This window comes from Vidua macroura, chromosome 3 (assembly GCF_024509145.1).
Source record: "Vidua macroura isolate BioBank_ID:100142 chromosome 3, ASM2450914v1, whole genome shotgun sequence".
NCBI classification, from domain to species: Eukaryota; Metazoa; Chordata; class Aves; order Passeriformes; family Viduidae; genus Vidua; species Vidua macroura.
The window spans coordinates 24,558,913-24,574,219 of NC_071573.1; the positions used below are offsets into that span (position 1 = coordinate 24,558,913).

The 15,307-nt window shown below is 39.9% G+C and overlaps 1 protein-coding gene across 5 annotated transcripts in view; it reads left to right on the forward strand.

Annotated features, from left to right (window-relative positions):
• Positions 1-6,749: 6,749 nt before the first annotated feature.
• Positions 6,750-15,307, forward strand: part of USH2A (usherin) — a 374,152-nt gene continuing 365,594 nt past the window's right edge. For 4 of the 5 annotated variants that reach the window (XM_053974137.1, XM_053974131.1, XM_053974134.1 and 1 more), the window contains exons 1-3: positions 6,750-6,952; positions 7,460-8,139; positions 13,314-13,479. In XM_053974137.1, coding sequence (XP_053830112.1) covers positions 7,619-8,139; positions 13,314-13,479 — 687 coding nt within the window. In that variant the 5' untranslated portion in view covers positions 6,750-6,952; positions 7,460-7,618. Of the gene's footprint in view, positions 6,965-7,459; positions 8,140-13,313; positions 13,480-15,307 lie in introns of all 5 variants that reach the window. The other variant, XM_053974132.1, reaches the window with a different exon arrangement.

Below are 15,307 nucleotides of genomic sequence, written 5' to 3' on the forward strand. Positions count from 1 at the left end.
AGCAGTCAGATCTTGGATTCATTCTGCTACATCCTCTACCAGCACCCTTTCCCTCAGATTCTCCTGACATGCTTCCTATGCTGTGTTCTTGTCTCCCACTGGCATTGCTTATCAAACCTTCTGGATCTACCTTTATTCAACTAGAATGCAGTTAAATCAACCTTTCCTCACAGAGCTGCTCCACTGGCAGTTTTGTGGACAAAAAAAAAAAGGTCTGTTTCTTCTGCAGTCACTTTTCTTACTGTGGGAGGTTTCTTTGCTTCCCTGTGCTGTGACCCCGCACTTGAAAGGAATTTCTAGTCTTACCCTTTAGAGCATCTTTACCAGCAAAGATGTAAATCCGTAATTCCTTGCTGCAACTATTAGTGTGTATTTTCATGCTGTTAATCCAATTTCTATTTTAGTTGATCATATAGAAGACTTATAAAGTGCAGGGTCCTACTATCAATTTTCTTTTGCCATGGGATATTAATTACTGACTGCCCTCTAACATTTCACAGGACTGGTCCGTTGGAGCATTTGGCCATCATATTATACTTCCAATTTTTGGCTTTTAATAGTAGACCTTTTTGTTCACAGCTGAAACTAGATTTACTGCTAAGTTAAGCAGTTTCTTGAACTTCAGAAAAAAGGGTTGGTTTTGACATTTGACAGTTAAACTCAGAAATTTTACTGCACATGATAATTTTTTGGCAATTTGTTCCTTTCTGCACACATCATGGTACTTCACTAAATTCAGCATCAACTTTCTCAATCTGTAGGTAAGGAAACTAAGATATAGACATGCAGTTACTAATTTCTTAGCTCTGATTAGAACTTGGATTTTCTGACTGCTTTGTTTCTTCTTTGAATAGGTTCCCTTAACCAAGCATCTGAATTTTATTGTTTTGTCTTCTTCTTTTTTTTTTTTTTTTTTACCTAGCCTATACTTATCCTACAATTCTAAAAAGCTATGAAATCCCACAACAACACACACCAACTCCTCAGAATTTATGGTATAGATTAAGGTGCACAAAATATCTTAAAGCAAAAATGTGCATGCAATTACAGGAGATGGACTTGTTAAAGATAACTGGGAACAATGAACACCTCAAAGTTAGGGTGGTGAATCCTGTTAATATGTTACACAGGCAGAATTTTAACAAACTCAACTCAGTGGTTCTGGGGAAACCTCTGTCTCTTTGAATGTAACACAGTTTTAAAAATATTCTTGGAAGAAGAAGAGGCCAGAAGCAGAGGAATCACTACTTTAAAGAAAAGAATGATGCTTCTACAGGCACTGCATGCCTTTGAAAGATGGCACATAATATAGCCAGGGAAACTTTGGAGGGAAACAGTGGGGATGGAACAGTTCTTGCTCTGTATCAGTCTGGAGAGAGGACCTGATTTCAGCTGCATGATGTTCCCCAGGGAGCCATGTTCTTCTAGGGATGAGAGACTAAATGGGTGGCTGGAAATGATTTGAAGAGCTGTTCCTTGAGAGGGTGATCTGCACTGTGATGGCACAGGGGAGCTGAAAAGGGGTGGGAGGAAGGGAAGAAAACAGGCCTACACCAAACTTGTTTATCCAGATGGGGAGACAGCAGCAGCTCCTCCCCTGTGTTGCTGCTCATCAAGGATCTCATTGGCAAAGCAGGAAGGGTTTAATTGCTCCACCTGGCATGGGGAGACCTTCAGTGTGTCTTTGGTGTAGAGGAAAGGAGGGGAGTGTGATTCTGCTCTGGAGATGATGAAGCTCTTGGCTCATCATTCCTGGGTCTGCTAATCCAGGAGCTAAGCAAACCAGAGCAATAACCAGTTTATGGCTCTGGAGTGCTTCCTTCAGGTTCCTTCCTCATGGCATATAGAAGAAAGAGAACTCATGAGAAGAAAAAGGATTTACCACAAAGTTCTCTTTGGAGAACTTTGGACTGAGGTAAGTTCAGGTGGAAGCTTTCAGAGAAAAGGGAAAGTGAGTAAGAAGAGAGAGGGTAAACTAAAGGTCAGAATATTTGAGATGTCTGCGCTATGAAGGAGAGGGATACATTGAAAAGCAGAAGAAATGGGTGGGAAATAAGTATTCTGAGGGCAGAAGATGATAAAAGATTGAGGGACCTGATGCTTGTTGAAGAGTTAGTCTGAATAGAAAGTGATCAGATCCTTACAGGAGCAAACAGGAGGAGATGTTTGGGGAAGGAGCATGTTCTTGGGAATGATAAATATGACTTAATTTGCTGTAGTGATTTGCAAGAAGCAACAAGAGGGGCTCTGAAATAAATGTGAATTTAGAAGCTGAAGGAGAAGGCCATAATTGCAGGGGTTTTGACAAAAATATATTATGAAGATAGGTGTTTTGAGAATAGTGAAATAGTCATTTGCAAGGGAAAAAAAAACCCAGAAGTTGAACATTTATAGGAGGAAATTATTGTGTTCATGTTGTATGATGTAGCCTTCAATTGAAAGCCAGACTCATCTGTCTTCAGAAAATTGCCTAATTGTTTGATATTTGGACTAATACTAATTTAACTTTTCAAAATGTGGAAGAGATTTGGGGACTTTTTTTTTTTTGGCTTTTTTTGGTTTGGTTTGTTCTGTTTGTTTGTTCATTTGCTGAATTTTTTACAAAGCACAGGACATCTTTGAAAATAAGGGAAGGATCTTTAGAAGAAATGTTACCTTTGGTGAATGTGTCTGCAATATCTCAGGTGTAAGTCTCTTCACAGAAGTTTTGATTGCTGACTGCTCCTCCTAGCACCCATAAAATAAGGGAGTATAACAGAAGGTCTAAAGAAAAATGAAGAGTAGAGGCAAGGATTTGTTTGAGACTCTGGAGGAAGGTGTTGATGATGAAAACAGAACACTGATTAATTAGGTACAGATAATGTATCTAAAGGTTGAAGGCCAGAGACTAGGTTGAAGAATGTGGGGGGTTTTGTTTGTTATGTAGGTTTTTAAAATTTATTTTTAAGAATGGACTAATAAAAAAGAAATTGTTTCTTGGACATGTCCTTTGCTGATAACTGCCAGGAAAGCATATGATGGCTTGTGGTGTGAGGAGGTGTGGAGGAAATAACAGATGCTGTGAGGAGAGAAAATGTCAATTATCAGAGCCCCAGTGCTCCAGCTGTATGGGATGGTCTTTCCTACTTGGACAGGTCATTATTACAGCCTATGGTGGTCATTGAAAAGGAATTCTGGGAAAAGAAATCCTTGCAGAGGTTTCCTTTCTCTGGATTTACTATGGGGAGATGTACACTCTGGTGCAGTATTTTCATGTGAAGGAAGCCTGTAAAGCTTGTTGCCTAAAAGAGTCTTTTGTTTCTGCCTTTCTAGTAACAAATAAAGTTTTTGGTGCTAAAATAAGTGGTGTGATGTAGTGTACTTCTAAAGCTGTTAAAAGGCTCTTAACAGCTCTATAAAATACTTGCCGCCTCCTTCTGTGCTTTCAGAAAATTTTACTCCAATATTTATTTTGCTGGCTTATACAGAATTTCCTCCCCTTTAAAACATAAGTTGTTAATTATTTCTGGGTTGTCATGATCAACTCTCCTCCAGCTATTAAAATGTACTTGCATTGTAGTTTTATTACTGCTTGCAAAATATTGGGAAAAAAAATTTCACTAGACAGATGAATTTGAAATATACATATTGACTTGGCAATGCAAATTGATCTTTTATGTTAATTTCCTGCAAATATTCAAATGGTGGAGTTTTACGGGAAAAAGCACTCATAAAAGAAAGTCGTTATGAATATTCACTGAAAGTGAATCTTGAATGGTACACTTGAGCCTAATCTTTGAAAGTCATGCTGTGTGGGCTAGTTTACATAGGTCGCTTCAGACTATAGCAAAAATTGCAGCATTCAACTAATCAGCACTGCACAAATTTGAGCTAATATTGGTTTTAAGGGGGTTTCAGAACATGACACAGAAGCAAGCTTACAATACACCGCAAAATTCTGCATTTTTTTAGAACTCTTTATGAACAGAAGACAAGGCAAAATTGATGAACAAACTAGGTGTCAAGACTTTTCCCACCACTAATGAAAATATTTAAAAGCAATTGTTAAGGTGCAGAACACCCCATGGTGTTTTAGGAGAGAAATAATTACCTGAAATTCTATGTCAGTCATCCCAAGAATTATGATTCTAGGAAATTATTTTAAATTGTAAATTGTCATTGCATTGTGTAAGTATAAAACGTACACATGCAATTTTGCCTTGTTTGTGCACACTAGCTTTGTACAATTGTAGTTTTGAGTAAGTGTAATACTGCATTCCCTTCATTCTCTTACTTTTTCTTCCTACCAGAGGATCATTGTTACAAAGTTAAACACATTGAAATTTGGCAATGGTTGTGTTAAGCCTGCCGTTTATGCAAACTCAATGAGCCCCTGTGGTTTTACCATCTTCAATGAGATGTTCCACTGAGCATGTAAAAATAGGTAAGTTTGAGGGCTTAATTTGATTTTAGGAAGATGATTTCTCATACAAAAGTTTGCTTCAGAGCATTCAAATGTTTAGACGGGCGGTCTTCAAATTTTCTAGTCAAGGCACAGGCTGCTGTATAACAAACCTGCTGTATGGTATGGTTTCTTTTCCTCATCAACCTGCCCTGACCTCCTAGAGCCTCTGTGTGTCCTGAGACACTATCGGTGGATTAAGAAAACAACTGCTGTGGAAAGGGTTTTTTTGGATAATGCTATCTGCCATGGATAGGATGTTGAATCAGTAGGATCAGGAGGCCAGTTATGTCACAATTTTCTGGTGCAGGTCAGATTCTCCAATGACATCGGGATTGCTTAAGGCACCCCAGGGGCTAATGAAAGCTTTCCTTCCTGATGAAATTAACAATTGTAACTAAAAGCTTGAAGCACTCAAATTATGTCACTTTCCTTGTTCCAAAACTCAAATTCTGTTAAATGGGCATAATGTATCTTTTATGAGAATTTGTTGCGTCATTAATAATAGCATACTTTTTTTTTTTTTTTTTTTTTTTTTTTTTTTTTTTTTTTTTTTGCCTGGTAGGATTCTCTGTTTTCATAAATGTATGTTGAACAGCCTTCAAAACACTCCTGTGAATAGGGTCTGTATTTCCAGCAAAATCACTCTCAGTTTTTTTTTGTTTGTGATGCAGTTTATGTTGCATGCCTGTTCTTGGTTGCAAAGGCCTTTGGATGCCTTCTCATAGTTTAACCTCCTGCAGGTAGTTTGTTGATTATACTCCTGATGAACAACAATGTAGTGATCCTTAACCTGGGAAACTGTTGGCCTGCAGTGTGGTTTTGCAAGGTTTGTACTGCTGTCTTGTGTATTTGGATGAAATATGCAAAGGGGAAAATTGTCATTTCTGCTTGTTATTTTGAGGAATAGAGGGTGTAATATGAGTCAGGGCCACTTTCCCAAACTGAGCACTACTGAAAGATGCTATAGTCTGTCTGGAAGGTGGTAAGGCTGTCAAGTATTGGCAGAATATAACAGAAAGTGCATTTTGTGGTGAATGTATCCTGACTTTCCTTTTGGACATCTGTTAGACCCGCAAGGATTCTTGGAGCAAGCCTGCTGGCTGCTAGAAAGGGATGGGAGCAAGCAAAACTTGATTTTACTTATTTATTTCTTGATTAATATTTCACAAATGCCAAGAAAAACACACAAGCTGGTCTGGTGTCTTTGATTGATTGGTAAGCTCCTATCTTTGCCAGGTGCATGTTCCATGCTCATAACTGTTCCCATTCTTGATGTCCTGAGATGGTACCTAATATCTAGGATTTTATTACCATATTTTCTGTCTTCTCTCCTGTGTGTTCTGTAAGACCTGGTTTGCTCTTGATGTGCAAAAGCCCTGGCCGTCGCACTGTCCATGGTACTGTGGTAGCACGTGGTCTGACTGTATTTATCTAGAGATGCTTCATGGGCTGAGCTCTTGCACTGTGCCTCAGACAAATGTTTTCCCCCAAGCCCTTCTGTGGCAAACAAAGTTCTTTACATTTGAATACTTTAGGGCATGTAATTCTGACAACAGAGCTACAATGCTGAATGACTACCAGGACATGAAAACACTGCAAAATGACTGATAACATTTCTGCAGGAATTACTATTTACCTTTTATGACCCTAGGAAAAAGATCTGTATTAAAGCAGAGATGTTCCAGGAACAGTCAAGGAACTTGTTTGATATGGGATGAAGGGCTTGTTAAAATGCATTAATAGCTATGACAGAGAATGATTTCTTAGCAGTTGTATATGTTGCCAAAGAATTTTGTCGCTATGTAGCCAGTAAAAGTCCAAATATGCTAAGGTGACAAGTTACTGGAGGCAATATCAACAAAACTGTAGGGAAATATACCAGCCAGGTTGCAGCTCATGCAACTTCCAGAGTACAGATAAAATTGATAGATGCTTCCTATATCCTCAGGGGACGTATTAATTAGTGCTTCTCTGTCCAGAAACACGCGTGAACAACCCGCTGCAGCTCATGCTCAGCTCACCGACGACACCTTTGCAGCTTGTTTGTGCCCGTTGCTCAGTGCGCTACCAAAGGGAGAAACGGGGTGAGGGAAAAACGCGCCCGAGGATGCTCCTCCGCTGTACAGTGTGCCTGTGGAAAGCGAGCCCAGCGCGGCGGCCCGGCGCTGTGGAGCGGAGCGGCGTGTCCGGCGCTGTCCCGGCGCTCCGCTCCCTCCCGCCCGGGCGCGGCGCTGCCGCTTTAACGCGCGGCGGGGCCCGGGGCGGGGAAGGCCGCGGCGTTGCCGGGCGACGGCGGCGTCGCCGCGGAGAGCGCCGGGCTCCGCTGGCCCCGCTGGCTGTGCGCCGCTCCCGGCCGGGCGACAGCGCTAAAGCAGCCCTGCCACCGCTGCCCCGGCCCGGTGCGCCCCGGCGCTGGCGCTCGCTGTTAGAAAAAGCTCCACACGGGACAGATGGGGAACGTGGTTTTAATCAGCTTTGCCGAGCGCTGAGAGGAGCAGCCGGCGTGAGGTGGGCGGCGGGGTAAGGCACGAGGGGACGGTAGGAACACCGCTCCTGGCTCCCCGGGGAGCAGGGGTGTCCCTCGGGAATAGCGCGGTGGGGATGGCAGCTGCCAGGGAGCGGTGCGAGGCTGAGGTAAGCGCCGGGGGGCTGTTGGCGTGAGGTCCAGCCAACTCGCTCGAAACCCTCAGCAGAGACTTTCAGAGGCCCAAGTTGCGTGCCCCGGTTTGCTGCCGTGTCCCGTATTCCTTACTGTGACAGACAAAGCCAGGTGACGCGACAGATCCGGGATAAACTCCGCTCGGCCATGAGCCTGCGCGCCCTCGAGCCGGCCTAATCCCGTGGCCTTGGCTCAGAGAAATGTCTCAGTCCCAACCGGCAAGGGTGTGCAGGTGGGCCTGCTGGCTGGAATCTGGACGAAGAATTCAAACTCTTGAAATCCCTAACCGAGCATCATCTCTGGTGCAAAAAAGCAGGTTCCTCCTACGGATTGTGTCTGTTTTCTCTGGTTTGCAGATCCTGGCTGTCACCCACGTGTGTTTCACTGGCCAGAAGACGTAGATGTCCCTTGTGACTGAGTCCTTGCATGGGCGTTTTGAGGATGAAACACTACATAAACTCTTAAAGCACAGCACCTGAGGACATTGCTACCGACATGGACATCATTATTTATTTATGTTTGCTTTAATCAGGAGGAGCTTTTTCGTAAACATGAATTGCCAGGCTCTTTCCTTGAGATGTCGTTTCTTGTTTCATGCTATTGAAACATTAATCTTAACTTATTATGACTCCTTGTTGTTGGTCAGCTCTCAGGGACATTTCCCTAGGCTTGAAAATGTGGGAGCTTTCAAGAATGTGTCAATTGTGCCAACTCAAGCCACTTGTGGGCTGCCAGACCGAAGTACTTTTTGTCATAGCTCAGTAGCTGTTCAAAGTATTATATCATGCACTCAGAGGTTTTGTGTTCAGGAATGTCCATATAGGTCATCACCTTCGTCCTACAAACCGCTTCTTTCAGAAGGCCTTGGTACCTGTATCACAGAGGACAAGAGGGACTTGCATCCAGGGTCCTCCAGCAATGCCTCCAGTTTTATTTTTCATAATCACAAGGATTGCTTCTCTACTCCCCGTCTTCCAAGGCTTGGAGCTTCATTTACGTTAACTGTATGGTTGAAACCTGAGCAAGAAGGTGTAATGTAAGTAGTATTGAAGGTGTTTACTTTCCTGGTGCTCTTAAAAAAATTGATCATTGTAGTCACAGTCATTATTAGCAAGCTCTTTAAACTTTTAAAACTTTGGTGGGAAACTGTGACATTTATAGAGCTGTATTTAGGTTGGGGTCTTCCCAGATGTCAAGACAAGCAGCTTCAGTTTCAGTGGCATTGACTCCGATGATAGTCCAATGGCTTTCAGTGTTCGGAGCTATTCATACATAATGTGCATGTCTTTTCTCAAAAAGAGAAATTTGTATTTCCAATTCATATTCCTTCTAAAATCTGCTAGAAAGTTATGTTGTTGCAGGGTTGTGCTGTTGCTGCTTTCAGGATGGAAAAAAACTTATCTAAGATGTTAAGACTTCTCCAAGACAAATTTGTCTTAAAAACAAATACAGAAAGCCACCAAAATGTATGTTTTGGACATATAGAAAAGAGGCCATAGCGTTCTGGAAGATCTGGGGAATATTGCTGGACTGGCAGATTGTGTTGCTGCTTTAACAAATGATTCCACTATTTAAACTGCTAGTGAAATTTCACTAAGTGCTCACAAAGTAGAGGTGGCTAAACATGTTCCCTCTCCTGTTTGCCTACATGTTGCATTTTCAGGAAATACTGCTGTTAGAAGTGACCTTTCAGCTTGACTGGGCCTTACTATAATGAAAAACTTACTTTTTGAAAAATGCATCCCAGATCCTGCAAAAAAAGTTCTGTCATCTGTCACAAAATGCAGAGCCTCCTACTCTTTCTTACCTTTCTTTAACAGAAAGCACAAAGAGTATAGTTTGTTCCTTCGGATGACATGCCACAAATGATTTTATACTTGTATTCATAACTTATTCTTAGAATATAGCTAATGATCTGCTTTGTTGAGGTGTTCTTGATACTTATTTTGCATGCTGATGTGAAATAATCACTTGTCTAAGGGTAGCAAAGTCATCAGAAAAAATAGAAATATTTAAAATCATAGTATGTTTTATGCAGTGATAATTACCTTAAAAAACTTGATGTAACTGTAGAATTTGTGGTTATGGAGTGGAAATAAATGATATCTGCAGAGCAAAAGGGACTTCTGAGCTGAAGTTAAATCATTTCAGCTGGTGGTATGTGTAAAGGCATCTCTGGAACTTTGGATATGGCTTACTGTATAATGGTTGAATCTTGAACGTCAGAGAGTCCATTTCTGGTGTGTTCCCATGCCATGAATTCCCGTCCATACACATGTAGGCTCATCAGAGTCTCCTTCAGCAGAACACATGCCTAACTTGAAGCAGAAGCATCCTGCTAATTTCCAAGCAAGCTGTTGCAGCGACGTGTTGAGTGAGATCTGTGAAAGTCTTTTGTCAATGGGATAGGCTTTAATGCATGGAGCCTAAAACAATGAAATGTTATGTCCTTAGTTTCAAATGATTAAGTGAAGAAACCAGATTCTACTGATGACTGATAAGCCATGGACTAGTGCAAATGATTAGCTTCCAATTGCTGCGGTGTTAATAACTACACAGTGTGCATATTCCTGTTCAGTGGGTTTTATAGATCGCTTTAAAATTTAAATGTTTTTATTCAGTTTTTGTAATAGATCACTTCATTCTTATGCCTTGTGAGATTTGCTGCTATTCAACATGTAGGAAGGACAATGGTAAAGCCCCGTCCTGAAAACTGAAAATGGACAGTAGTTACTCCAGTGGTCAGGATGATATGGCACTGTCCATGGTCAGGATGACATGGCACTGTCCAGGTGCTTTAATTTCATTAGCACAGAAAGAATTGTGTTAATTTTTCTTTTTTCATAAAAGGAATACTGAATTCCAGTTTTGGTGGAACAGTTGTTGCACATGAATAGCCATTGAAGCTTGACTCGGAAGGCATCTTACAAAAGAGGAATAATTTATCAGCAGACTAAGATGCTTTCCTTTTCTTATGTTGGTTCAGTGAGTCCTTTAGCTTGGCAGATGAAGTTTGATTTACTGGATGTCCTACATTTTGCAGTCCCTGATGGGGAATTATCCCTGTTACATGCCATTTGTGAGACCTTTTAAACCCCATTATCACAGCAGACGAGCCTCACAGAACTGGGATGCATTCTAACAAAGTCTTTGTGTTCCCACCAAAGCATTAGGAAGATCAGCCAGAATGAGCTGATCATTTTGCCAGTAGAATGATTGAAAGTTTAACAAGGTGAGTTTTTTACTGGCCAAGTGCTCTTACATCAAGTAGAGCAGACCCCTGTGTTTTGGACATGCCATAGTAATGTGTTTTTGTGCTGAATTTTATATGGTCTGTCTGTGAGAGTGTGTGCTTAGGAAAGAAGCTAGGAGTGTTGCTGCACAATATCCCATTGCATCCTGTGACATTCTGTTAGGTATGTACCCATGTAAGACAGTAGCAGGATTTTTGTTAGAAGTTACTGTGCTGGCTGAAATGAGAGAATTATGGGAGTATCCAAGTCTGAAGGCCCTTTAAAGATTGTACATAAGCAGAAATGCAAAAAACTTTCTTCATCAGTTCCATATACCAAGTTTTCTTATGTGAATCTGGGAGACAATACACTTTGATGCAGAGAGAAGAGTCAGGTCATGTTACAGGTTTATTTGAAGTTCTGATGTTCTTCTAAGATGTTTAGTAGAGATTTTTGTAGGCATGCTTTTAAGTCACTGCATATTGGAAATGTTGAAGAAAAGCAAAAGTGAGAAAGCATTGACATTTGTACTCCAGTCTTTAAATTTTCTTTCTCTTTAGGTGGTAAGCAGGCAGAGTTCTTGCCCCTGAGTTTCATTCTAGCCTCATGCTTTCACTCTTGCTGCACGTATTCATCAGTTAATATAATTGCCTTCAGTAAGCCTGTGTGTAGCCTGTATGTAAGCATTAGCACAATATAGGAAACTGTGTATGATGATAGCCCTTCACAATGGAATAGGATAAGAATATGGGTACAAGCTTTGCATATGTGAGTAACCATGACAGACAGCTTATATCAATGTAGTGTGAACTGGAGCAAGTTCAGATGTCCAGAAGATATTGATGGTGGCAAGAAGTGAGCTGAGACCTTTTACAAGCAAAAGGATCAGAGGAATGACCTGATTATGAAGTGGGTAGCACATAGATTTTTTTTAAACTTTATTTATCTAAGGGACTAAAATCATATGGTACTACTTATTATCCATTCAGATGTTTTACATTAGGAATTAGACTAAAAGGGGCATCTGATTTTGAACCAGTGCAGATGTTCCCATTTGCTCCAGTTAATGTGTGGGCAGCACCAGTGCAGCCATGTTAGATTCTCTAGAATATTTTTCTCTTTGAAAGCTAACTGAGTGGATTTGTGTTATTGGCTTTTTTTCCAATCCAACCCCACTGAGATATATGCAGTCAGGTATTGGCTCTGTGGGACTGCAGGTTACCAGAAGTTGAAGACTTCACAAAGAATAGTGGCTTCTCTCTGTAATCATGGCTGGAATGGAAAATCAAGCTCAGAGTCAGAAGTAATGCCTCTTCCTATTTCACCTATATTAGACCTAGTTTGGATTTTTTCTTTTTCCTTCCCTCTCTTCTCTTTTCCCTCTTGATTTTCCTCTTTTACTGGTAAGTCACAATTCACGTTTGTTCTTTCCAGTTTTCAAAGTGATGTACATCAAGGTCGCTTCCCTTCTTAAAGTCATGACACCTTTGGGGATAAAAACAATGTGGGGATGTTTGTTTTAGATAAGTAAAATAAACAAAACCCTGGATTATCCAATTATTGTTTATCCAGGAACTGGGTAAATCCAGTTCCTAAATATTTTGCTACTTAGCTGAGCCTTCCTTCACATTTATTATCTAACAAAACTAGCATGTTTACAAGCAAACAAAATATTGAAAAGACCAGTGGACAATTTATTAAGAAATGTGGTTTTAGTATGGTTGGGAAAACAGAAGTCTTCATTTTGCAAGGTGTTTCATTGACAACATTGCAGCAGGCTAGAATAATAACAGGAGGAATTAATTTTTCCTTGGATCTAAAGGTGAATTAGTGAATAATGGCAGTATCAAAGAACAACCTTTTTGATAGTTTTCTTTTATAAATGCAGAGTAGATGAAGACACTTATGAGTAGGGTTTTCTGTTTTTTTTCTCTTGAAATATGGGTAAGACAATACTAATCTCGTACAAATTTTATATGCTTCCCTCTTGTGACCTAGTGCACTAATTTAGTCTGGTGTAACTGTTAAAATATTTGACTTTTCATGGGTCAATATATTGAGAACCATTTTTTTCAAGCAGCTCAAATGGGAAGGGTAGAACTTTATAATTTTTTACTGTATTTATGATTGCTTTAATAAAATACACACTTGTTACACAACCATATAGAGCCTGTGCTTTCTCAGGACTCTTGACGTCATGGTGATTGGATAGGCAAAACATTTCAGCAACTTAAAATGAAAAATAGGTTGCTGTGGATGGTATTCTCTGTACCTTATATGATGTTGTTGCATTTGCTATTGATGTGACTTCTTTGTGGGGAAAAAAATTCCTAATAAGTGTCTGGGTATGCTTCTTGCCTTGCTCTAGTTTCTTAGGTTAAAGAAAGACACTGCAAAGGGGAGAGTGTAGGGTAAGCTGGTGTTAGGGCTGCCTTATCTACACAGACTGGGTGGAAAGATGGAAGACATTAACAAAGCATGTCATTTGTACTGCTTTTTGTGGTTATATTGCATTTGCCTTGTTAGACTAAGGAAAATTCAAGTGCCTCCACGGGATGTACTAAGTTGCATAGCTTTGTGTGAGAAGTGTGGCAGAGACTTGCACAGTCGCTGTGGTTTCTGTCATGGAAGCTTCAAGAGAGGAGGCAAACTGGACCCCTCTTTCACCCCTAAATGAACTGGGGTTGCCAGCACTCAATAAACAGAGCAAAACGCTAAAAAAAAAAAAAACAACCAAAACCCCAACACAACCCAAAACCCTCACAGGTTGAGACAGAAAATACCTTTGCTAAAGTTCTTTTACACTTAGTACATCCTGTGACTTTCACTGTCACTGAGCATCTTCTCAAGAGCTGTATTTTTAATGTTTATTTTAATACATTCTGGTTAGCATCACTTTACAGGATAGCACCTTGGCAAGAATGTGTATATGTGTGTGCCTCTGACCTTATGTTATTTTTCTTGGTTATTTCCAAAGGTGTGTGATAGAAAAGGCTATTGATGGGCAGACTGTGTTCAAACTCACAATCTCTGAGAAAGAGACCATGTTTTATTATCGCACAGTAAATGGTTTGCAGCCACCAATAAAAGTAATGACACTGGGGAGAATTCTTGTGAAGAAATGGATTCATCTTAGTGTGCAGGTGAGTAAAATAAAAACGATTTAATATTTGTTGAAATACAACATTTGTGTGAGAGTGGTATAACTGTATAAATATAAAAGAATAAATTGGGGGATGTAAATGATAACTCTTGAGTCATGTAGTAAAGATCTTAATTTGGAAGCTCATTTTGAGGCAATTGCTAATTTAGCACTGGAAAGAATTGCTGTCTGTTCTTCTGAACAGTCAGACTGTACAAAACTGAAAATTCTCACCTTTAAAAACATGAGTATGTGAGGTGAAGAAAACCTTGTATTAATATTTTAGATACTTATATCTAACATTACCAATTAGTCTTGAGTCTCAGGTTATTTCCTACAGAAGGAAATGCCATTCTCATCTATACATGCTAATGTACTTACCTTATGGAGTTGTGTTCTGTTTAATTTAAAAAGCTTCTTACAGTGCACATAAGTAAATGTGTGAGTTTGTGCAGGACCAGTCAAGCTAGTAAGTTACAGAGCTATTACCTCTTATTTTAAGAATATGATTCAGAATTGTTAGAGCACAGTCCTTGTGTTCTAAAAGTCTTCTGTTGACATAACTTTTTAATAAATATACAAATATCTGCCGAGGATAAAGCAAAATTGAGTTTGTTAAAATTTAAACTGTATGTATGAAAATCAGTAAACAAACACAGAAGAAATTAAAATTCAGTTATTTGCATGTCTTGTAATTCCCAACAGACACCCTAGTAAATTCTATTTGTGAGCCAAGTTCAACTAATAATTATAAAACACAATTATCAGGTATTGAAATGTTTATCTTTTCCGTCCTTCATTTCCTTTATCTGTTCTATTAAATTTCATTTGGTCTACAGCACAATCAAGAATAGTTTTGCTGCTTTCTTGAAACTTGCTAAAAGGTATTGACTGTGATTTGGATTTTTAGTGCTGATCTTGTCACTTGTAAGAAGTATCTAAACCGATGTCTTGATTTTTTTTGCAGTTTTCTTTTTTCCAGGATAACAGCATGGTAGTGTGAATAAGATTTTGGCTGTTGGATTAAAAGAGTGACCTTAAGGTAGAACTAATGAACTTTACACTTCAAGCACTCCAAGGGTGCTATATTACTGCTGTTGCTGTCAGCTGCATTTTGTACCTCAGAAACTGCTAAAGCCTGGCACAGCCAAATGAAAGTGAAAGGGCTGGTTAAATACACACGCAGATCTTGAACTGCATTACAAAGGAACGTGAAGCGCCCTGTGGAATTTGGTCCTTTGTTTCTCTGTAGAAAGTTGTTCAATTCATAGCAGGAGTAAAGAAATACAGCTTCTAGACCCTTGAAGAAACTGCAGGCTTAATGCCTTTTGAAGTTTCTGAGCTTGGGTAGAACCTTTCTGTGCTTGGTGCTATTGTAGGATGCAACTTGCCATTAAAGATGGTAGTGGCTGCAGCCTGATCCATTTAGCCCTTGGTCTGGCTAAAGGCAAAGGTTTGTTTGTTGGTTTGTTTTTTAGCAGGGGGCCAAAAGCATTTTTTTTCCATAAATGGACAATGACAACATGAGCAAGATCATACAAAAATATGCAAAGTAACTTCCATCTGGAAGTGTCTGTGTCTCATATACCCAGACACTAGGCAACAGACACCATGACAGAGGAGAGTGAAGTACTGGTTACAGATGTGAAACTGAATTTAGAGAGAGAAAAAAATATGGTGGGATGGCAGATATGTTTGGAATTCAGGTGTAAGAGCATATGCCTATTCAGGAAAGATAAAAATGAAAGCTAAATGGTGGAATAGCACCAAATAGTAATTAAATGATAAGAGGGAAGGAAAGAAGAAAGGATAGCACAGACTGAAAAATA